General features: G+C 36.0%; 1 protein-coding gene and 1 long non-coding RNA gene across 7 annotated transcripts; one reads left to right on the plus strand and one right to left on the minus strand.

Moving 5' to 3' along the window:
- Nucleotides 1-25,533, minus strand: LOC122520133 (kinesin-like protein KIF2A). Of its 6 annotated transcripts, none has more exons than XM_043640132.1 (12): nucleotides 10,074-12,663; nucleotides 9,820-9,914; nucleotides 8,946-9,038; nucleotides 7,706-7,852; nucleotides 7,207-7,237; nucleotides 6,092-6,512; nucleotides 5,339-5,912; nucleotides 5,000-5,249; nucleotides 4,749-4,903; nucleotides 4,460-4,666; nucleotides 4,202-4,376; nucleotides 1-399 (listed from the first exon to the last, which is right to left on the minus strand). In XM_043640132.1, exons 1-12 carry the CDS (start codon nucleotides 11,185-11,187, stop codon nucleotides 248-250), a joined length of 3,414 nt encoding a protein of 1,137 aa, XP_043496067.1. In that variant the 5' UTR covers nucleotides 11,188-12,663; the 3' UTR covers nucleotides 1-247. The 6 variants fall into 6 exon arrangements, with proteins under 6 accessions (XP_043496067.1, XP_043496069.1, XP_043496068.1 ...); XM_043640134.1 differs by lacking the exons at nucleotides 1-399; nucleotides 10,074-12,663 and adding exons at nucleotides 1,045-3,758; nucleotides 24,676-25,533 and having other exon boundaries at nucleotides 7,730-7,852; XM_043640133.1 differs by lacking the exons at nucleotides 1-399; nucleotides 10,074-12,663 and adding exons at nucleotides 1,045-3,758; nucleotides 24,676-25,533.
- Nucleotides 14,330-15,510, plus strand: LOC122520135. Its single transcript, XR_006304446.1, has 2 exons — nucleotides 14,330-14,797; nucleotides 14,916-15,510. It is a non-coding gene; the product is annotated as an uncharacterized LOC122520135 (long non-coding RNA).
- Nucleotides 25,534-25,610: the final 77 nt, after the last annotated feature.

Genomic DNA, 25,610 nt, shown 5'->3' on the forward strand with positions numbered 1-25,610 from the left:
GGTAGAAAAAGAGAGTATTTTTGTTCTTATATCAAAAGGCAAGAAAGGTGTGTCGATAATATGTGTATACAGTTAGGTAACTGTGCTAATCTCAGACAATGAAATTACACTGTTACTTCCGACTCTTCTAAGGGTAGAAAGAGTTGACACGCGACAAGAGGAGGACACGATGTGGGCGTCTTTTACAAGTTGTTTGCTGGCATCTTTCCTTCCGGTAATGTGTGTATGCTTTTATATTTTCTCGTCTTTAATTATATCGCGAGTTGCGCGTTCGCGTCATCTTCTGACTGATTTGTTCTTCTTGGAGTAACTGGCTTCGGAATTGACTGACTTGGTCCAATGCAGCGTTCAGGCTGTCACGTTGCTGCACCAACAACTGCTCCCATTTCTGGGCATACGCTGTAACAGATAATATTTATATCTGTCAGCCTAGAGCTATAAATCTAAGAATGAAGGTAGGTAGTTCAGAGTTAAAAGTTTTTATCACAAAATGATGTTCTGGATGATTTTGCAGAGAACCAACCCTGTGACACTTCAGATTATTATACATCAATTTACAAATGCTTGTGTGAATGTGTTTTTTGTTCGTTTTTGATTTAATATTTACGTATTACAAATGTTTTACTCTTGATATCTTACATATTTTGTTTTTTTAGTTAATTATTATTTAGTCAATTATCGTATGTGTCCTGTCATTATTGAACATCTAAGTAGCTATGTTGATTAATCTTAAAGCAAACGATTAATTTCATTAACAAGATTTAAGCGTTATTTTTTTTTGATTCCTTTGCATTTTCTTCTTTTAACTTTTTTTTTTTATATCAGTAAGGAGAACACAGAAGTCCTTTTAATTTTATTTCAACTTCACTTAACATATTGCGTTATTTTTTAAAATAAATATGCAATTGTTAATTACCATGGAATAGTTTTGGAGAATAAATTGTGCTTAGCTTTTTATCATTGACATGCTATTACTATGACTGACATCGCATATCATTCTACTAAAATACATTGAATTAGCACAAAGAAAATATAGCTGTTATAGAGGTAATCCACACAAAAATAATATTTATTAACAATAATCTTGATTTTTTATACATTACACATTAATGATATATCGGCAATTAAAGAGTACATATAGCTACTTTTTCAACGCACCAATAATAATTTGAAAATAATTTACCTTTTCGTATATGTGTAGCGGTGGCTTATATAGAGGAAGAAGATTAATTTCATGAAAATGCACTAAACAATCTTGCGGAATGCTGCGCAATAGAAGAAGAGAACATTATAAGAGAAAAGAAAAAAGTTGAGTTTATTCTTCCAGAGACGTTTTGATAAATAATTTTACTATTGTGATTTATAATTGAGCATAATCGGCATTAAATGAACACATTATTTAATTGTTGCATACCACGAAAGATTGATTAAGTCTTGAAAAAAAATTCTACAATTGAAAATTCGAAATATATTCATCAGTTATTCTGAAATGAATGAAATCTTTGTTGTAGTATATTAATATCGTCAAAAAACATTATTTTTGGGGATTGACTAGATTGAATTGGCATCGAATTAACCGATATAATGATTATTTCGCGGAGCATATGTAATTAGTATATGTATAATTATAATGTACAAGCTGCTTTTTGTGATATTTATATAGAATTGTTTATTGCATATTGTCGTACCATCCGAAAATAGTTTTCTTTCTATCAGACGTCTATGCAACGAGAAGCTCCTTAGGCAGGGTGACTCAAACTTTGTTCTTTTCCTTCTGAAATCTGTAAGTGTCCTGGCATTTTAGTCAATAAGTTAGTCTATATTTTAAAAATTCTCGAATTAAATTTGTACATTGATTAAGTTGTATTTCGTTCTAATAACGACTTCATTTTCTTTTTTCTTTTTTCTCTTTTGCTGCAAGTTTAAGTTCGATGGTAAATAATTTCAAGAGTTATGATAGTGCATTTTCTGGAATGAATTTAAATAAATATTTATAACATAAATACGGTTTACAAATATTATTCTTTAAGATTTTGTAAAACGAATTGTTAATAATATCGTCTTACAATAACATGCTTTTTTCCGTATATAAAATAAAAAAAAAAAAGAAAAATATTGATAAAAAATCTTATATCAAATGTAAATATGTAATCACACATAGATCCATTTAAAAAATTGGAATGTAACTTAAGAAAACTATGAATTTGTCTTGTTATTGTTATCCATGGAAAAAAAAAGAGACAAAAACATATTCACGTGCATGCAACTGAACTTAAGTAGAAAAGTCAAACGCTCAAAATTTGTATTTGGTTATCAAATTAAAAGATATGCCGAAGCATTTCAGCTGTACTCATATTATTTCAATTACTTTTCAATATTATAGGCACATATCATTATTTGTTTGCGATTTAGTGTGGTCAATGTTTATCGTTTAGTAATTTAATATAATTTGATTTAAATAGATTCTAAATCATTAAATTAAAATCGTTGTTTGTGTGTGTGATGTTTACTTTAAACGATAGTATTAAGATTTTTTTTGTTCAAATTAATAACAACATACTCTCATTCTTGCCTACTTTGCACATACATAATAAAGGCAATATAAATGGTTGGTAAGAATGAAAGTAAAATTATATTTTTAATAACAATGAAAATAAAGGTTAATAATTTTCTGTAAAATGGTTGAATAACAGGAGGGCCAGCTTGTTTGTTAAAGTGAGACGTTTTATCTTTAAGTTTCAAATTGACCCAACATTTTGCTGAGTTTCTGCAACATTCAAAAATATTGCAAGATACTAGATCTTCTTTAACTTTAATAGAAGAAAATTTGTTATCTCCAGCGAAATGATTATTGCTGTTAGATACATAAAAGTCATTCTTCTGTACGTTTTTTGTACTAGTATTTGGTTTTTCATCCTCTTGCACCAGCTTGGATCTCAAATTTATATTACGATCGGAATAAATATCATAATTCAAAAATATATCTTCTTTAATATTATTGTCCTGATCAGATTTAATATTATTATGCAAGTCAAATTCTTCTGTATGACAATTGCTGATGGGTAACTGATAATTATTATTGAATAATTGTTTATCTGTTTTTTCGATACCCTTAAAGACTCGATCATTTAAAGTAAATTCATTTGAGTGAAATATATTTGTATTTGTCACTGGTTGCTTATCTTTGAAAATATTAGAGTTATTGTTACAAGTTGTTATAGTCAATGCGTCGCATAGATTTTTATTACTATCACGTGGCAAGTATTTGTATTTTCTATCATTAAGAAGTTTATATTTTTTGGATTTATCGGAAAAAGTGCCGGACCAATGATATTTCGATGCTTTCTTTTTTCCAGACGCAGACCATTTAGAACGTTGATTCACGCTCGATTTTGTTGAACGAAATCCTACCACTGACGAACTTTTATTAATAGTTTTTTTAACTGTAACGGAACCTGTACTTTTCGAGTTTCTTTCATTCGATTTTACAAGTGTCATTTGACTATCAATTATATAATCATCATCGGTAGAGTTGGGACTCGTATAGCTTTTGCATTTTCTTTCGTCCTTTGAAGAAGATTTCAGTGAATTCTTGATACTTGTTTTATTGGTTGCATACATATCCTGTTGTATATTGTTATCAGAAGGGTCGTTCGTACTGTCGTTTATCAAAATCGTTGTATTTAATGTCGTATTGTTGCTTCCCCAGCTCCGGTTTAACGTGAAGATTGAATTTGCCTTAGTCTTAGAGCGCGAATCTGTTATAAAACGCCACACACTGTGATAGTACAGACGATAAAGTTTTTCGTTTTTTTTGTTTTTATTTAGATGGGAAACGAAAAACATACTTTTTGTTTTTGTGACCTTAAGAGTTATTAATTTCTCACTTAAAAGGGAAAAGAAAAGAAAAAATAAAGAGGAAAAGCAAAGAATATGACTTTAAGGAATTTCTTTGCATTTCACAAAAATGCTACTATAAATAACATAAATATAAATTCATGCAGAACTTTTAAAGCGATACACCTTATTCGTACACTTCAATATGTTTATTGCCATTACTAACTAACGGCTCTTTCTATTCGATTTAAAGAGAAAATGTAGAGAACACATTGGAAAAAATGGAGTAACAACAATCAATTTCTGGGAGCATATTCGTGGTAAACATAGAAAAACGTTCATGCTTATTTGAAGAAAACCTTACCTTCTTGATCGTAGTCCACTTCGTGAGTTGCACTGAAAACACTGTGCGCTTCATTGAGAAATCTGGTCGAGTTGTCCATTACCATTTTGTGTGTATCCAATACCTCCTCTTCTAACATTTGTAGAACAGAAACTGCTTCATGGAAAGTATAGAGATCTTGTGAAAGTTCACCTTCCTAATTAATCGTAAAAATATTCCTTTTTATTTTTACTTCTTCACTGATTACAATAGGGATAGAATAATTGCTACATTACTCACATTCAAAGATCGAAGTTGTGCAAGATCACTGTCTGAAAGAACACTATTGTTGGCCTGTTCTTCTATCTTCAGTCCTCGGTCATCGTCCGTAGGTGAAACTTTTATTTCCGATGGATCAGTTGCAGCTAATTCCTTTACTCTATCCGCGTACCTTAACGTGTTTAATGAATGCTCGCAAGAACTCATACCAGGACTAATCATCGCTATCTATAAATTGCATTTATATAAATATATATATATAAGTTTACAATAAACGATTAATATATGATAGAAGCACAATTTTACTAACCATACAAGTTTTTGATTTTTCACCAATAAAACTGTCCCTCAACACCTGAGTCAACTTACTTGCTCTGAAAGGCAAGTGTGCTCCTTTACGACTTAGAGCACGAATACACTCCTTTAACGCTAGCAAGGATTTATTTATCTCAGCACCCTCCATACCTGTGCCGAATTGATGACACCAAATTCATATGTAAGATAATACGCACGGTTAATATACATAGAAAAGAACTTAATAGAAAATAGTAATAATCTCACGCGTTTGTCTATTCGCTGAAGAAGTATCGGCGCCTCTTTCATTTCCAGCAAGATCAACAAGAGAAAATTTTCCGTGCACTCTGTGCGTACCCGAGGTTCTTGCTATTATTTGAAATATCGCGTGCGACCTCGAAGAATTGGAATTTGCACTCGTTTGTCCACTCGTTCTAGCGCTGTTACCATGTTGTATCAATTTTAATACCTCATCACACGTTTCTACAACTTTTTCTGTCAGTCCAACTATTTGAACCTAGAACCAAGTCATGTGAATATTACATTTTTTTTTATATTTATTCAGTAGGACTGATTTGAAATAAGATTTATTAAAAGCTGTCATACTTGTTGTTTTCCATCCTCTAACACTCTTAGCTTTTCTTTATCCGCCAAGAGATCAAACACTTTTCCAGAATAGATTTCGAAAAAACTAGCAGAGATAACGAGATTTAATGGACGATATTTCGCCATTTTAAGACATTTGAAGACATCCTTAGCAACCATAGCGTATATACCCTTTTTACAGTCCTGCGTTTTACCATTAAAATCACCACCCATAGTATGTGTTTTACCACTACCAGTCTGTCCGTAGGCGAAACATGTAGCCATACCACCTTCAAAAATCGTCTGTACCAATGGCTTTGCTGTGTATTTGTAGACTATCTCATTGTTACATGTCTCGTCAAACGCATAATCGAACCTAAAAATCTGATTCTCCAAATATTTCGTCAAATCTACTTTGGCTTTTGGTTCGTGGACTACCATTTGACCTTTACTGGGCACACTGATCACATCGACCTCTTTACGTGCCACTTCTTTTTTATTCAATGGTCGTTTTCTGACGCATACAGTGATTTGATGATCCTCAACGGTATCAGTTTCTCGCAATGGTCGAAATTCTATACTATTCTGATATTCTCTGAAATATGGATGAACATTTTTATCAATAGATCGTCAAATGAAGATATTTAACGATTATATATATGTGTATACAGTAGACTATCGTGTTTTTAGCGTAACGAAACCATCTCTAAGATTATTCTTATATATTTTGAAACATTTTGCATATATATTTGTATAAATTTAAATTCAGCTGACCTAATCATGGCAAGAAATTCCCAATTAGGATTGCCTGGATCTAAATTCATCAGAGCCTCCTTTTCTTCTTTAAGTTCCGCCTGGCGTTGTCTCCTTTCTTCCCTATTTTTTTTCAGTCTTTCTACTTCCTTGACGACATTGGATCGTCTACCTCTACCATTCTCCAATTGTGCTTGTTGTTGCTGTTGAGCTTGTTGTTGTTGCTGTTGTTGCTGCTGTTGCTGTTGTAGCTGAGCTTGCTTCTGCTTGCTCTGAGGGGCAGTCGTAACGTTTAACGGTGTCATCGGAGTCGGTGGTATGTTCTCTAATTCCCGTCTTCCCGTCAATCCAGAAACAGAATCACCATGACCATTTACTGACGTTACTGGAGCCATAATGTTTGTCGGTCGACCAGTCTGTCGTGATGTTTGTCTCGTATTCACTGAAATCATTTGATTTATTATATTAGAAGAAAAGAAGGAGGAGAATTCTGCTTGAGTTGTATCGTCATTCTTATAACTTCAAATAAGTGTTTTTCTTTTTTTTATAAAAAATTATTTGAGAACTTAACGAATAAATTCGTCTTACCATCATCGATCTCCAAATTAAGTATCTGATCGTTATCGTTTCTAAATCTTTCACAGACAACTTTGTTCCTTCTTTTGAAACAGTACAATAGAGGATCAAATCTCATGATTATGATAGTTAATTGAATAACTTTTTAAGAAAATAAGAAATGAAAACCGAAGAGTGACCAGCTAGGAACGAACCACTCGACTGCTAGCAAAGTATACACTATACTGAGAGTTCTGGGGTCCTTGCCCTTGTGTTCTAGCATATAGGCTACAAACATCGATACTTTTCTATGTATGAGTTTCTGCCTGGCCACACGCGACACACTTACTAACATACGTTCTTGTATTCGTAATATCGGGCTTCTTCCTAAGTGGAGAGAACGATGGCGCATACAATGAATGTAATGTTAGGGCAGCCGAATTGACTTATCGAACGTGTTTTTCCATACTAAAAACTTGGTCACGTTTGATATTCACGTGAAAAGACTATCAACATTTTAGATTAATGGTTTAATTGGTCTCGATGATGATGATGACGACGACAATGATTAATAAACGTACCTTTTACTGGAACAGACGGCCTCGAGGAGTACTGCAAAATAAAACAAAAAGATATACGTTAACGATATTATCTAAGATTAGGTTTAATGCCCGCCCTCTTGAAAAAAAGAAAGCAAAGCAACGAATTTTATACAAATAATACAAAGTTTGTTTCCGAAATAAAAAGAGACCGACCGCTGCTATAAACGAACGTTTTCTCTCTTTTTTTTATTTTTCATATTTACTTTTGAATTAATTTCTTTTTCTTTTTTTTTCAAGCCGAGTGTATGATACATATTTTGCTTGTGTACATATTATACGCTGCCTCTGAGAAATCTAGTACCCATCACTCATTCCAGTGGTAATAAAATAAGGAAGAGACCATTGAATGAGAGGCCGTGAGAGAGAAAGGGAGAAAAGTTGAAAATAGTGTGCGCTTCCGTGTGAGAAAGAGAAAGAATATATGTAGGAGAGTAGGAGGACTTAGATAGAGATGTTTAGGGGTAGGAGTGCGCGTTACCGAAAGACGAGATGTGACTCGTACAGGAAGCGTTGCGGATGTAAGGCCATTTCTTGCGGTGTGACCGCCACCACCGTGTCGTCCGAGCGAACCTTCTTCCTGATTTTCCAATTCGTCAACCCCCTCATCCTCCTCGCCGGAAGAGTCCTGCGTTCGTTGTTTTTATTTATTTATCACGTGTGTGTGTGTGTGTGTATGTATTGTTTGCCAACGATTTCCGCGTTGATAACAAGGAAAAAGGGGGAAGAAGATATAGGGAAAGAAAAATGGAAATTGAACGTTTTATATAAATGGTCGATGTTTATAAACGTCGCCGAGAAAATGATTTATTTCATTTTTATTCCGGAGCGGATTTTCCGAGGTCGACGATCCATCCATCGGTACACAGAGATCCCCATGGTTAAGAAGAGCAGCGTCCATGAAGGAAAAAAGATGTTGCGATGTTAGTAACATGAATGATGGAGCTCGCACGTTACAACTTGGACGTCAAGGGGGAAGGGAGATTTGTCGAGAAAACAAAAGAAATAAGGAAAAAGAATCTTGGAACGTGTTTCACTTTGTCCCTAAGCTTCTACAAAAATACATGTCATTTGCGTTATGTAAAAAAATAAATCTAGAGTAATTTTCTCTTTTGTGTAACATCCGTAGAATAGTACAAATTAAGAAGTTACCTATAATATGAGTGAAAGAACAAAAGAGAAAAGATATTACACGATACGAACACACTGATCGGATATTCAACTTTTCAACAAAATATTATTATTCCGTGTACATATATAAGAGACCGGAAGTAGGATGGATCAAGCCTGTACAAGTATTTCGTGTAAATTAAATGAAAACTGGCGAAATTTCAATACTCAACGATGAACGATCGTACCTGAAGAACATACATGTACTGAAACATGCCTACGACCGATCCTTAATGTCGCTTTATCGGTTAAAAGAGGAGGAACCATGCTATTCTTTTCACAACAGAAATATGTATGTATCCGAGGCAACGAGTAAACAGAATTCGATTCTTATAGTCAATAATAAATGGTTACTTCATTCCTTTTACTAGAACTACTAATGATATTATATACCGTACTCCCTCCCTTTCTCCTAATTATGATTCCCCATTGTAATATATAAAAAGAATATTTTTCAAGAATCGGATCAATGGCAACAAATTCTACAGATTTCTATAGAATAATAATAATAATAATAATAATAATAATAGTAATAATAAATGTCAACGTACCTTTACTAATTCTACCACATTATTCATTTGCGGTGGTCCCATCGTCTTTTTATTTAATTCGGGATTCAAAGCGAGAATCGCATCGATCTCCACCTAAAATGAATGCAAATTATAACGGGATCAAAACGATTCTTGTTCCATATTAAAAAACCTTCGATAATGAATTTAAATGACACGCGTTTACAAGAAAAAGTGATATTTTACCTTTCGGCGTGGTATCAAACTCGGCAGATAAGGCATTATATAATAAACGCGTTTTACCGAATATATCGACAAGTAAATTGATTTATTTTGTTTCTAATCAATTATGATATGCTCGTATAGAGAAAAATTACAGGAAACCTGTTATCGAGCTCGGAAGAAATCACATCGAAGTAGCTTTGAAGCTTGTCGGAAATAGACTCACGTTCCCATTAGTAGTGCATGCTATTGCGTTCGTCGCTGTTGCGTAAGCGCCAATTCAAAAATAGCGCGAATAACCATGACCTACGATTTTTAAAATGAAAATTCCCAAAATCCCATACAAACATTTTTATTTCAAATTCCTATTTAACTGTATGATCAACGCTTAGATATTTTCTCCCAATTTACAAATATTAAATTGCTCAAATTTTTTTCAAGTTTTTTTTTTGTTTCAAGTTTTGTTCAAGTTTTACAGATTCTTGAGTGGCTTCAATCACGAAGTGCAAGAGAAGTTAATACGTGCGCAATTGAATATTTTGTCTCGCGAAGGGTCCTCAATTGAAATTGATTATTCTACGGAGAATAGAACAATTCACCGAAAATAACGCGCTCGAATTATATGGTTTTGACACGAAGTCAAATATATATTTTATTAATAACAAATGCACACGATTCTTCTACAATGACTTACCTCTTTCCCTTTGGTTTCTCCTTTTTCGAACCATTCTACAGTTACGGTGCGTTGCTCCCAATTAACACCAGAGACGATAGCCGAATGAACGCGACCTGAAAGAATAACAGAGAAAGAAACAAATTAATAAACATATCAAAAATTATCATGTTTTTCATAATTTTACAATTGATTCATTTAAATACAAAGAGGACTAAAAGTTTCTAGATAATCTTTCGTTTATCTACCGTACGATACGCGTTAAAAATATATACCGTTCTCCTCATTTTGCAATTTAGCAGGACCTATCATTTCCCGTTTAATTCGATTATGAGACGAAGGTCTTGGTATCAAGGATCCTTCTCTTCCTCTATCCCTTTTTCCCCTTTCACGATCCTCGTAATCTTGAAGTTTAACTTCGAAACTACAAGAATTCAATTTCTTTTTAAAATCTTTCTTATCAAAGGTAGCTGATTTTACAGAGGCCGACTCGTCGTCGTGGAATCCAAACTTGTTAACGGCACGAACGAAAGAAAAATCATTTTCTTCGCATTTTCCTTTAGATTTATTTAAAAAAACTGAGGGAGAAGAACGTTCGACGACACAGTCGCTGTCTTTCGATCTTCTAATTCTGTTTTTCTTCTTCTGTTTCGTTGCTGTCGGTGGCGATTTTTCTCGATTCTTCGATCCAATTTCGTAATCGTTAGAAAGATTTTTGACAGGAAAGTTGATCCTCGATGATATCCTCTCCTCGTTTCTTCTAGCTCTCGAAATTTTCAACGAGTTCTCCGAAAACGTATCGTCTTGCCTTTCACCAGTTAACAACAATTCGAATGCAGGACTAGACGTACTAACGGACGTGGCCGTTGATTTTTCCAACATTTCTTCCTCCTCCACCGATCGATAATCTTTCGAGGAATCTTTGCTCAAGGAATCGTCACTGTATCGATGATGATCCTCCTCCTCCTCCTCCTCCTCGTTACTCGAATCCTGATATTCCGAGTGATTTTTTCGACACCAAACTTCTTCGTTTTCGATCAGTCTATTAAAATCATTTTCGTGACTAAATCTCTTCTCGTTGGTCGTCCAGGTAGATTCCAAGAGGAGACCATCGCTCGTAGGAACTTTTCTTTCCAATTTGTCCTCTCTCTCGTCGAATAATATTTCATCATCCTCCTTCTCGTTCACTTTGACGTTCTGTTTTCTAACCTCGTCCACGTTAAGCGATTTGTCGGAAATCGGCGATACGTCGACCGGAGCCGAGGATGAGGAATCATCCAAAATTTTGGATTTTTTTCTATTCTTCCGAGCGGTCTCTTTCGGTCTCTCTTGTTCCTTATCAGGATCCTTCTTCTTGGAGCCACAAACACAACGCGACAACCACTCCATATCTATAAACGTCTTTTAAATGGAAATAGGAAGAAACAAGGACGACATCCTGACGATTTTGTTCATCGTCCTGGATGCTACCTGGATGCCACCACCTTCGGATCTTGAAGTAATTTCTCTCGTAAAAACCCGCGAAGAGGTTGTTGTCACCTCGAGGAAAAAAAGCTTCGCCATTTGTGGCGAAACGATTATCATGAAGATGTTTCGATCGAAGGAAAATCGAACCTTCTTCCACGAGTTACGACAATCGAATGTCGTTGTGTCTTTTCCGATTTACCCTTCTATCTGGTGTCCCGATGCAACCGGTATTTCTCTTTCTCCCGGTGCCCCCTTCGTTGCTCTTTTTCAAACAGTTATTTTCTACCTTTTCTGTATCCTCGTCCGTCTTTCTCTTTGGCTACTTGCGTAAAAGCCGAAGCGTTTCCCCGAGGTGTAATCTTACCTACCAGTTGGTTTCGAGTATCGAAGTTACCGGCTGCTTAGTAGAGTCACTCCGGTATCGGTATCGTCGAGTCGATTTTCATTCGTCTATCGCTTTCCTCTTCGTAAAAATCAATATCTCTGACCATCGACTAATTTTTTTTATCCAAAAAATTATCTTTCGTGTTCATGTTATATCTCTGTTTGGTACTATATTGTATCTTCTTAAATACACTTTATAGGTTTACCACTAAATCGTACAGTTAATACCAATTCTTTTAACTCGTTCGTTGTATTATTCAGAAAAGTGAGTTTGCGGTATGCCGCATCGTTTCTCGGCTTTCTATTTTTGTGGTTCGAAAATAGAAAAAAAAAAAAAAAAAAAAAAAAAAAAAAAAAAAAAAAAAAAAATAACACAGAGAAGAAACGTAAATTAATATCACCGAAGAGACGAGAGGTAGAGAAAATACGTTGACAATTTTTTCACCAACTTTCGTTCACCGAGAGTCGATACAGCCGGAAATAGAAAACCTTCCTCCATGTGTCTAACCTCCCTTCTTTCTTTTCTTTACATTCTTTTTTCTTCCTTTCTCTTTGACCACGCTTCGGTAGTGTAGTTTAAAACGTGCTCCAGACAAAATATCTGGAAAAAGGCACAAATGAGAGAAGAAGACGCGACTGGCAGAGTCCAAATGCTTCGAATTCTTTGAAATTCTTCGTAAAAATATTCGCAGTTTCGTTGGCACTGTAAACGACAATCTTATTCTTAACTTTTTGATAAATAATGAAAAATAAGTTTATACGAAAAGGTTTCACATCTAACTTTATAAGTAAATAATTTGGCACTGATCTCATTCACAACTGAACCTTGTCCTAGCATTTAAACGATCGACGGGGAAAACAATGTCTTTAAAAGGAGAACGGATTAGCGGAACATCACCACCACCACCGAGAACAACAACGACGACAATAATAGTGGAGGGAGAATAGCAAAAGGAGCGTCATAACTTCGTCTCGTTCGCACTGACATCGCTGGATCGACTGACAACATCCTCTTCGGGAGAGCTTGTTTTAATAAACGCATTTATTATGACGCTCGGGAAGTCATTTCTATAGTCCCCTCTTCGTCATCCCTTAAGTAAACAATTTCTCGACTCGACTCGACTCGATGAGCTCGATCACGTTACGCGCCATCGAATCTTTCCTTTATACATAAATTATAATTACGTTCTCGAAAAAGTTCTATCCCGAAATAGACAAACTCCATTCTGATGTATCGTAATTAATTCGAATGACAGAAACAAGTTTCTCTTTTAGCAATTACGGTCATACACGTATACAAATTATTCGACAATCATATAAAGAAGAAATCGATTAAGCTCGAGAAACGTACACGTCCTCGTTTTTTTATCGTTAAAGATGTATGCAACTCGTCGTCGATAAACTTCCTAATTGCCAGAGAAATTAGCTAAGCATCGTTAATAGAGTTCAACTGGGCTAACAACGCGAGCACATTCCGTTGAATATTTCAAAGACTTTTAGATTCATTTACCAGTGTTATAGGAAAACAAGATAAAATAGTCGAAGGTTGTTAATTACTTAGTTCCCAACAAGGAAAGTTTACAAGTAACACGAAAACGCAAGAAACATACAGTCTGCAGCATCTCAACGACACGATGCATCGATGTCTCTATGCAGGTATCTATGAGGTACGAAATAACAAACTCATCTAGTATTCGTGATAGACAACTCAACTCTTGTGATGCGTGACTGTGCTCGGTACACCCATATTTATTTACACTGCACTCGGAAGTCGAGCCGATTTTCTACGTGCCGCGGCCGCAGCATATGCACACATAGAGACACACACGGAAATATGCACTCCTCTCTTTATGCATCGAACGCGATCGTTATGCACTATTTTGTTTTTGTTTATATCCGCGTTCTCTTGCCCGCCTTGGTCTTCGGTCGTTCGTGAAAAATTCGCAAAGGATCTTGACTAACGCGATAAAAAAAAACCAAAAATAACACGAGTTTCCGTTGAGATTTTAATCCAAGTATTTTACTCGCTTCCCGATTAAGACGCGTGTTTTAAAATAATCAGTTCGGGGGTTCACTCGGCGGTCTACGGTCTATTGAACATCAAATTTAAGCGGTCGTTTCCTGTCGCAGATCCATCATCGCGTAGTAAAAAAGCAAATGAATAATATCCACGCCATTTTCTCTGGACGCTCAATTTACATTACCTTTAAGGGTTTCATCCTTTTTCTTAAGTTTAACATTAGAACGAATATTCGTCCTTATCGCGTTCTCGTATTATACCAAACTCGTATTCCTATAGATTGGGAAAGAAAATGGCGTCGGGGCAAGGCAAACGCGATTGTCCCTGACTCTCTCGGGTCTCGTTAGTGGCATCGAAATCTTTCCTTATTCGGAATCGCGTGCCTTTTTTAAAGGCCTTGACATTTTATTTCTTTCTCGTCAGATTTGGTTACGCACACGAGGTCATCGGTGGTTCTTGCTGTTTGATAATTATTATTTAAAGCAAAAAATAGGAATATATAATAAGTAGATTTGCTCATAATTTATTGCAAATAGTACACGTTTTATTGTAAAGGTGACATGGTAAATGATTTCTTAAAATAGCTGACGGTGCAGTGGATTTAACTGCACTGAAATTGAATTCAATTAGTGACGCAAGACCGCTTGCTTTTTCAGCCTTTGTAAGTGCAGTAGATTTCAACGCGTTATTTTAATGGACCATTTTTCTAACCGACTTTTCGCACGAATGAATTCGCCTTGGAAGAGATAGGAAGTTCTTTCCCTCATTTGCAGTCACAAATCAATTGTTTATGAATCACGATGAGGGATAAAATAAATCGAAAAAAAGGGAGATATTACAGAGATTACGAAAGAGTACGCAACGGGAGCGCGAAATTCAAAACAGATTGAAGGAAGGAACTGCAAACGCCATCATTCGTCAGTGTCAGTACTTGTAATGTAAAAATCTCAAGCCGCTCACCGAGTGACTTTAGCAATGGGTGATGCAAACCAAATTGAACTACATAACAGCGTTACAAGAATCCTGCCCTTTTTCTCAATTGATCGATATAAGCGTGTATGCTTGTTGGTTGACAATGGAAACGTTGTGACCTCCTCGTCGTCAGCGTGCAACAATTCATAAACTAAGGTGAGCTATTGGACAATGTATTTTTATCAATTTTTACAGAAATGGCACGAAGCTTTTCGTACTGGATTGACGTAGCCTACATTACTTGGTCCTTGATTGAATTTTTCTCCGATTATAGTGATCGATTTATTCTAAAGTAAGGGTAATGACAACTAAACGAAGTGTTTCCTTGCGTAAAAATGGCTTTTGGAAAACCTTGCAACGTACACGCTTAAATACCGATCGAGTTTGTGCTTGAAATTGCCGCTAGATAGCGCAACTCGACGAAACTGTTTTACCATCGAATACAAAAAGTCTGTTGGATTCTCGCGACATCTACAAATGATTAATAACGGATCAACTGTTTGAAATGTCGTTGAGGTTAGATTACCAAATATGTCCGCGTTTTTCTACGCATACACGCGCGCGCTTACGCACGTGTACAAATGCATATGTATGCACATATGACATGTGCGGATAGTTGTGTATCCGATAACCACGAGAGAACGCAAAGATATATTATGTCACTTTCGCGTGTGACTTTTTAAAAACGTATCAACGGTTTGCGCGTTACTACCGCGAGTCGATTTCAATCGATTCCCGACAAGAATTTTTTTGAGACCATTTCTCTCTAATACGAAATGAACATATCTCGAACTTTACGACGATTCATAAAACAAGACCATCGATTCTGAAATTTATTGAAAATAAATACAACATATATATTCATTCCATATAAATATTTATGTATGCGAAAAACTTCATATACTACTTGATATATATGCACGTTGCTATGTGAAGTTAGGTATTGATAGATGCGCGAAGAAGCGGTATTATATTTCGACGTTAAGCCGTAGGCGCAAAGCAGTCTTCTATTTTTTAAACACTAGGCGATTGAAATGTGAGCAATCTTATACAAATAGTTTCTAGATTTGAAAATTAAACACGAGTTTCAAATGTATTTATATAAGAATTATTAATAATAATTTACGTGGCATATATCCATGCAATAACAAATATCTTTGCACTCGTAAAAATAATTACGAACTTGCGATTAAAAAACAATGAATCTCTTAATTAAATAAATTCAAATAAATTAGTAACGAGATGTTCTAACTGCGAAACAATAGGGCCTTTAGCAGAATAGACGGGTCATTTCACATCAACGGATGCTCGTTTCCACGCAAGGCGAGCGTTCTCCAACGCCATTTTGATGCTGTTATAAGTACTACACTTCTCTGCGATATGAGAAAATCGCAAAATTATTTCCAAAAATAGACGATATTTAAAAATAATTTGTCGTTCGGAAATATTCATCAAAACAATCTAAATTCATTTTGATGCGTCCAAAATTATAATTAGTTTTTTTTTGTATATAAAAGAAAGAACGGAATTTTTGTTTAAACTGCAATCAGTCGATTGTGAAAAAAATGCGCAAATAGAAAAGAAATCGAGTTCTTTGTGGGCGATTCTCGATTAACACATCTGATGAAATAAAAAATGGAAATATACATATGATCACGATCGATTTTGTAATCGCACGATAGATCTCTGACAGCGACTTTATGAGTCACATTTGTAACAAACAAAAAAAAACACGTTTCCTGCTTCCGAATACAAATTACTTCTATTTTTTTTTGTATCTACTGTACAAACTCATAGCAACGCGTGGCGAAGTGACTATAAATGTTATATATACATTTTCTCCTCATAATCAATAAATAATACATTGTGCACGCTACGAATGCACTTTACCTGAAACGAGGTGTCGCAACAAAAACGTCCAATATACAATTAATTTTGTAAATTATTTAGAATCTATCGACTCGTTATATATACATATATACATATAAAGTTTCTCTGCATAAATAGATTTCAGCAACCATGACTGCTAAAGAGAGAGAGAGAGAGAGAGAGAGAGAGAGAGAGAGAGAACGATGACACGAAGTTTATTGAATTAAAGAACTTCACTGGCAAACATACATATACACACAATATGTATATCTACATGCATAAAGAATATCATACATAAAGAACAGAAGAGATAATATACTCGAAACAAAGCACGTCAAAGTGACCGAAGCGGGCCAACTCGAAGACTTCGATCTTTTATTCTTCTTTCAACTCTTTTATTCTTTTGACGAGAGAGAAACTCTTGAAGAAGAGAACAATACATACAATATAATATGCCTGACATACGAGAAAGCTCACGTTTCGACTATTCAGAAAGTTTACATATATATACATATGTACGTGTTTTTCATAAATTAAGTGCAGAGAGTTATATGCAGTCGAGCATTCATACTTCTTCGACGCTTTCTTTTCTTTTTTCCTGTGAATAGTATATTAATTAATCAAGGATAAATTCGTTAGTACGATCCTTGCTAATATGTAATTAGTAAATACAAAGGAACAGCACCATACCTAACATTTCCTTTTACGTATATATTCATAAATTCCAGCATCTAAGATGATTCTAAGTGCAACGAATGAACGAACGAGTATATAAAAGATCTTTTAATTTTCAAACATCGCTAAACACAAAGGACTCGGAAGTGGTACGATAAAAGCTGATTTTAAATACACGTAAGACCATGCTGAGAACGAAAGAGGAGGGATTTCACACAGAAAAAAAATACAGAGATGGTGACGGTAAATGACGTAAGATAAGATAAGGTGAGGTTTGGTAAGCCAGGAGAGCCTCCTTATGGGCGTCCTTATATGGTTGCAGCGCCCACGTGCACAACTCGACAAGCTTGCAGCATGCTTTCGGGCAAGGACTATGCGACTCTCTGGATTATTTTTCTCTTCCTTACACACATTCACATTCACATTAGACGCGTACATGGAAACGCGTACTTTACATCGAACACGTTCCATCTTTTTCAAATTCTATCCTCTCTAATATATTTCATATTCTTGCTAAATAATGATCCAGAATATAAACACTAAGTTGTTTCTCTCTAACACGACTTATGCAAATTAGAATTACTTCTTTGGTCTTGTTATCGCACTTAATAAAACCGGAGATTTCGAGAGGGAGTCTGGTTTCTACTACTCTCTTCGCCCTTTCTCTGCAGACCATTGAAATAATACCTATAGGTGTGTTCATTCGCAAGAGAAACTTTCTAACTTTTCAGGAGGGCCTGTATATACATGATAAATGTGTTTTACGCACAAGAAGCACGGAAGTGCTAGCTAGTACTACTCGTCGATTATTATTTTCTTTTCTATACGCGTACGAATTTGAAGAGATTGACAATGAGTCACTCGAGATAAGATCGATATATTTATTGGATGCGACGGAATATAACGCGATCGATGTGATTTAGTTTATACAAAGCGTGGGATTGAAAAAGAAAATCAAATGCAAAACGATTCTCGCGCGTAAATCGACGTAACATCTAACCTAGCCAACTTAAATTCCTTTTTTCATCGCGCCTCTAAGATTGCAATTATGCAGATTCACGTATGCATCAACTTATCTCTCTACTTACGGGGATGCATGTATACACGGTGATATTGTATGTATGCCACTTGTTGCATCGATGATATTCTATTTTCAAAGTAACATTTTATTTTTACCTATACTTGATCTCGTTACTCGCATGTATTATAACGTCGAAAATCTTAATATATGTAAAAAGAAAAATGACATGCACTGAATGATATAATTTAGCAATTTATCTAGGACGTGTCTTGAAGTTAACGTACTTGATCCAACTATACGTATATACTGGCGTATTTAGGACTAGTTTTTTTTTCGTAACAATCGAGGCGCAACGTAATCTCGGACGAAGAAATTATTGCTAACATAATTATAATCATAATCACTATCGCTATCATTACTAGCACTTGCAGCGTTGCATTAAATCGCACGCGCACGCGCACGCACCTAATTGACGAATACGCTCCACTTTCTTGAGCTTGGCCCATTCTTTCCTACGTAAGTCATTTGTGTTTATCTCCTCGATAGAAGAAAATAGATGCAAGACCGAGAAATCTATCTCTATCACAATCTACCTCTGTCTCTTTCTTTCTTTCCCAATGATGAAAGTTACGATGACTCTTCACCTAAACTATTCTTAGATGATCTTTTACGGGTATATCAACTCTGACGCTAGTGGTCTGTCCACTGTCGCTTAACCGAGCTCCAGATACCAGCGAACGTTCAAAATAGAGTTTGTCCGAAAATAGACCTGTACTGTCCGTGAATGCCCCTTTAATGCATAAGACAATAAAAAAAGGAAAATAATATGCGGTAGTAAGTCTCGAGAAAAAATCTGGTTAGAGCTGACCGAACGAAAATCACCTCCGATCAATGAGCTGGATATTAAATCTCGCTACAAATCTTTGACAATACTCGAAGTATTCTTTGAAAACCTTTTTCCCCCGACACCCCCACTCCTTCACTTCTCATTCTACTTCTTTTCTTTAAAAAGAAGACAATTTTGCTGATGCTGCTCTTCAATCATACCTAGTCTCTTATTCTTTCTATACCGATGGCTATCGATAAAGCTATACGTTTCCATGGTATAAGGTGCATATAGACAAGTGTCATTCCTACCTACTCTCTATCGGGTGTCTCGAAAATATATATATTATCACGAACAAATTCAATTACTCTTTTTCGAGACTCGTTGGGCTAATTTTTGTTCCGTTGTAAGAGGAATCCTTGTGACCCAACTTGTATAATCGTAAAAACGATCTATCAAAACCGCGACAACGTTCTCATTCTATACGAGGATGGGTCTTTTTATTGGTATCGATGGATGTATACTTGCGTACGCGTTAACATGTGACTGCGAACGAGATTCGCAATCCTTTGTGCAATTTCAATGAAGCAAATCGAGCGAGACTAATTTTCGTTGGCGTTGCGCTGTGTATATCCTCCTATCGATTATGCGACACCCACGTATAAGTACGTCTGTGTGTTTAATAAACCGCATATAGACTGCGTTCAAAGCAATGATATATTCAGAGAGTATAAGGATTTATCACCCTAATACGAATCTCGAATAACTCGAAAGAAAAGTCAAAGTCATAATCATCATTACTTTTATATTATCATAATCCTATTCCTCTTGGCATTAGTTGATTTGACTTTGAAATTTGATGGCGTTACTAGATAAGCCGCAAGTTTTCATCAAATGTACGCTACTAACGGGTTAACCGTAATACTTGTTAAATGCCTGTAACTTGTCACGGCAATTGTGCATCCGAAGTTGTGAAAAAATTAATTGGACGACCGTTAAGTTTGCTAACGAACCAAAACGTGTTCGTTATAAAGCCGTAGGAAAGGATCCGTGTGTGAATCTTCAAGTATTATGACGTAATACGATAGAAATCGTCTTATTAGAAATACGCTAAGATTTATGCAATGAAAAACCATTTGAAACTTTTCTATGGTTTAGTAGAGTATCACGCTCGATTGACCATGATTTGTTTTCACCAAAGATACGAGATGGTCTTGTTCCGGATAACCTCGAAAAAAGAATTCCATAATCGGTAGGAGCAAGGACATTAGACTAAAAGGCAACTTTGAAAATGTACTCACAATTGTTAACTTTGTTATTTTGTTGTCTCCTTCAAATTCTAAGATCGCGAAAACGCGAGCTGAAGCTTACCTTTTTTAACAGAAATTTCTTCCTTTTTCGAAACTCGTCTCTCCAAAGTACTCTGGTAAGAAGGAATGCGTAATCTATTTGGGATCGAATATTGAACACGCGTAGTAACCATGCACGATGTTTTACATGGATTCTTTTGCATGTGTGTATATATCCATCGGAGAGAAAGAGAAAGAAAGAATTCCCTTTCTTGGAAAACGATCTGACTCATTCGACGTTGAAAAACGCGCAAAAGAAACCTTGCCGATCATCTAGTATACTTGTGTTTGTATCTCTGCATACATTTATATTATTCACATCTGCGTGTATATAAAAATTTCTAAAAGATAGATGGATATCGAACGGAAACGATACAATTTATCGCTCTCGAAAAAGTATCGATTTCAAATTCCAATGTTCTTTTCTTTTCTTATCGCGAAACTTTCAATTACTTATGTGATTGGAAAATGTAATTGTAGAGAGAGGTAAAGGAGTGCACATAAATATGCAGATAAACGAAACTCCGAGTGACAAGATAAAATTTGCATTACACACACCGATTCCAATAAATTGTAGAAATTTTTCTTCGACATTATTTACGTTCTACAATAATTTTGGAATTTTCTTTGAAGATTATTTTTGGTAGAGTATAAAGTTCATCGAGGTTCCAGATCCAAATATAATTGCAGTGAAAAGGGTTAAACTTAACGCTACAGTCAGTATCTTTGAGCAGAAGAGAACTTTTCAAGCTGGTACCATGTTTAAATTAAATTACTCTGATCAAAAAATCCTTTAGGAAAGTCTCGTAATTTCTAATGCAACGTAATTCTTTATGCGTACGTGACACGGTGGGCATTAAAAAATCGATTTCTCTGGCTGTTAGAATACAGAAGCAAAATTGAATAGGACAATGAGAAAGTTATGCTAGATCTAGCAAATAAAATGATTTCTTTTGAATAGATATTCATTTATCATGAAAGATAAGTAATTGATAAGGCAGGCTAGTAAGAAACAGAAAGAGAATGATGTTTTCGTATTTTTGAAAGAAAGGAAAAGGAGTTCACTTTACTGCATTTTATCGGAAGAACAATAACTGAACTTCGTTCTTATCCTTTTTTCCTCTTTTTGTAATCACATTTTAATTTACTTACTATTCAAATATTCATCTGATGAATTTTAATTTCCAGTGTCCGTGTTTGTGACAAGAAATGATGTGCAACAAAATGAAATAATGCATTACATTCTGAAATGTTATAGTCAAGGACGAACGGAGACCTTATAAAGCTTTCGCGTTGGAGGATTAATATTGTCGAGTTAAATCTCGGTGCGTATACTAGGAGCAGCGTTAGAAAAAGAATAGATGGAACTTGAGGGAACTTGAGAAGAAATCGACGAGATTTATTTCGATGAAAGTGGCCGGAGGAAGAGGTGCACAGAGATACGTTTTCTATTTCTTTTCCTTTCTTAATATCTCAATTATTTGTTTGGATAGGCGTTTCTTTCGATACACATATGTTTATATGCATTTGCCGAAAAATATCGATACACTGGCGTTAGAATGCCAGTTGGCATGCAATGAAGAGTTAAACTCGATAATTTTTTCTATCCACCGTTAATAGACATTATATAATTGAAACAAAGTCGAAGTAGAAAATTGGAAGAGGGAATTGCAGGGAATCGTCGGCTTTAATCTTGGCATTCGAGCGTTCCGATCGATATATGCGAAATCGACCAGTACGTTGCGGTCTCATGCAGGAAAGAATTCGCGTATATATAGGATGAGGTTGAATTTGGATCGGCATGAATGCGGGTGTATTAATGAACTTATAAATATACAATAGAACGCTAACGTATATATATAGTTGTAATTTTTTGGAAAAAAAAAAAAAAAACCTTTGCGTGAACATGCATATATATATTAGATGATGTACCTATCGTTAATTATCGATCGTAAGTACACATAGAACGTTGCATAGAACTTTAAACGAGGGGGCCCGTAATGCATGACTCATACCACAAGCTACTTTCTGGCAAGAGAGATAGAGAGAAGTTCTCTTCTACTGCGGCCAAGAATGCGGACATTTATCTTGAAGGAATATAAAATTTCGATTTCCGAGAAGACAACTAAAAGTTATTCCGGTCTAACCAAGATAAATGGCACTACAAAGTTTTGTACATTGTCGAATCCTATAAACGAAATTATATTAATGATTTACTTTAAATGTTATACTTAATTAATAATGTAACTTGTATGCATGTATAAAAACAAGTATCATTTGTGATCAGTCTCAATTGCTAATATTATCAACTATATAAAGTTGTTATTTGATGAATACCATAAAAATTTGGATATTTCCTATTGCACGTACGTTATACATATGATTGCAAAGTGGTTAACAATGACAAGAACTCGTGCCTATTATAATCTTCTATTATGAGTGCGCTTTCGTAGGCATTCAACGGAGCTTTGCCGGTAAAGTTTTTGCTACGGCAAGATAACGAGCCGATTTATAAGTAAAGAAAGGGAAAGAGGGCGTGTGCGCGCGTGCATACGCAGAGGAAGAAAAATAAATAGAGATGAAAACGAACACGGGGAGGACAAAAAGTTTTAGCATTATTTCACGTGGGGGTAGAGAAAGTTAGGAATCGATAGTACCGATCGAGCAAGAACGCATAAATCTCGAACATTTGAATCGATCGTTATGCAAGTGAATGCAAACCTTTATCTTTCATATTACTTTACATTTTCTTCCGTAAACTTTGAAAGTCTTGTTTCCTGTCTATACGTTCGTTTGATAATCATCGAGATAATCGAGTTTAAATACGATTTCGATGAATTTACAATCCTGGATAAACAGCCACGAGCCTATTTTAAAGAGATCGATAACGAGTACATTATCGTTTCTTGGAGGAAAAAAAAAAGAATACATTGTGTAGTACTCTGACTCATACGTATAATTTTTTTCGCGCCAATAAACAAACGACGATTGATGATATCTTCTTTATGTCCTAATTCAGAAAATGATCTAAACGATAAGAAATATCCAGATCCATCCTTTCCTATGTTGCATGTTAATATTTTTATACTCGTGTAAACATTCCAAATTATAAAGCAACTAGAGAATGAAAGATCGATGCTCGGCTACCGTTTTCCCTGCGCTTACAGATATTCGATCGATGAAGCCTACGTCAAGGACACGAGATTCTATCGAAATATATCTTTCGAATGTGTATATGTCTATGTAGAGATCATACGAACATCATTGTCTACAAATTTACTTGATATTTCTTCACAATTATAATTATTACACAGTAGTTCAAAACATATTTTGATAAAAATAAACGTTAGAGAGAAACTATATATACATATATATATATATATATATATAACTAGTAGCAACGTCACAGGGAATACGACCGTTACGATATACTTTTGATTCTCATGGATTTAAAAGTTTAGCAAGTAACGAAGAAAAAGAGGAGAGAGAGAGAGAGAGAGAGAGAGAGAGAGAGAGAGAGAGAGAGAGAGAGAGAGAGAGAGAGAGAGAGAGAGAGAGAGAGAGAGAGAGAGAGAGAGAGAGAGAGGGAGGTAAACAAAGAACACGGGATTAGTAAATGAAAGATAGTAGCATTGTAAGAAAAGATGTTTATACCGACGATTTGGGCACGAGTTAGACGAGAACAGAACATCCGCGGTACAACCATGGTACAACCGTCACGGTTTTCAAGTGATAATACGAGACGCTCGATAATTTAGGGAACGAGAGAGAGAGAGGGGGGGAAATAGGATGAAAAAAGCGCCAATATGGCGTCACACCCAACGGTCACGAGGAAATTTGTGAAAAACTTTGAGAAAATACTAATGCGAATCGTTCTGAATTCAGCGTATTATATGGGGGAACGAAGAGATTGGAAAAAGAAAGGATATGGGAGAAAACCGGTCGTGAGGCTGCGACAGGACGAAGCTGATGCTAGAGAGAAAGAGAAAGAGAAAGAAAAAGGTGGAGAATGAAGGAGATGGAGAGGCCCACGCGCGAATATTTTAACGGTCGACTTCGCGAAGGGCTGCTCAAATCCATGTCGATACACCCGCTAGAGAAATGGAGAAAGGTGGGGGAGGGGAGGGATGGGGGTCGTTCGCGGCAAATTTCACGCGCAAGAGATTAGAGGAAATAGCACGTTGGAGCAGAAAGGCTTAGAAAGCCGCGAAATTTTGAATATTCTCTATCTCTTTCTAACTGCAAATGCAACGGTAACAACAAGGATGAAGGAAAACACGAGAAACGCACTCACCGTCAGTTCTCTTGATGTTTATGCTATTGCCGGTTTCGATGTTGCACATGCCGCGGTCCATGGTCATTTAGTCCTTCGGCTGCATAAAAGATGACTTCCCTTTTATTTCAAATTTGGACGTTCTTCTCCGAAATGATGAACGATCTCCTCCTCGGTTAGGAAAGAGCCGTTTCTACGAGGGTGAACGCTAGTTTCTGCCAACACGTCGGGAGTCAACGAAAACGGTCGGAAACCGTCGAGAAAGACGTGGGAGAGAGAGAGAGAGAGAGAGAGAAAGAGAGAGCAGCGGCGCTTGCGGTGGCGCCGATCGTAAAGACGATCGCGACGTTTCTTCAACTCGGCTGACGAATAAGAACGAGAGTCACTGTCTTCCTTCTCTTCTTCTTCTTCTTCTTCCTTCTTTTCCTTTGGTATCGTACCTACCGTACCGTTTAAATGTAAAACAGGCGTCGTCTCTCTCCCTCTCGAAATGCACACGCCCGATTGTCGCTTTAAATGTCGGATCCGCACGCGGAACGATTTGACAACGATAAATCTCTTCTCCTGCTTATTTGTCTTCCTTCTTCCTTTTTCTGATAATTCTGATAGTACTCGTCGTCGGTTGACGCGACGACGACGATCATCAACACGAGAGACGCTACCACTATTCTTCGTTCTCGTCTTTTTCTCGACGATGACGTTAAAAGGAAGCGCGCTAAAACACCGATCGCGATAGCTTTAAACGTACACAGAGATAACGGGTACACGCTTAAAATCGCTTTTGCGAATTACATCCGGGGAAGGTACATTGAATCAAGCGAGAGACAGACGTTCACTTTTCTGCCGGGATACTGCCAGTGTTGTCCGTTATTGACAACGGAAGGGTCGCGAGCGCCAGCTCGCGGTTGGCTGCTCGCGCCGAATCGCTCGTGTTGCCATCTGTCGGATTTAGCCCT

This window comes from Polistes fuscatus, unplaced genomic scaffold (genome assembly GCF_010416935.1).
Source record: "Polistes fuscatus isolate 324 unplaced genomic scaffold, CU_Pfus_HIC Scaffold3, whole genome shotgun sequence".
NCBI lineage: Eukaryota > Metazoa > Arthropoda > Insecta > Hymenoptera > Vespidae > Polistes > Polistes fuscatus.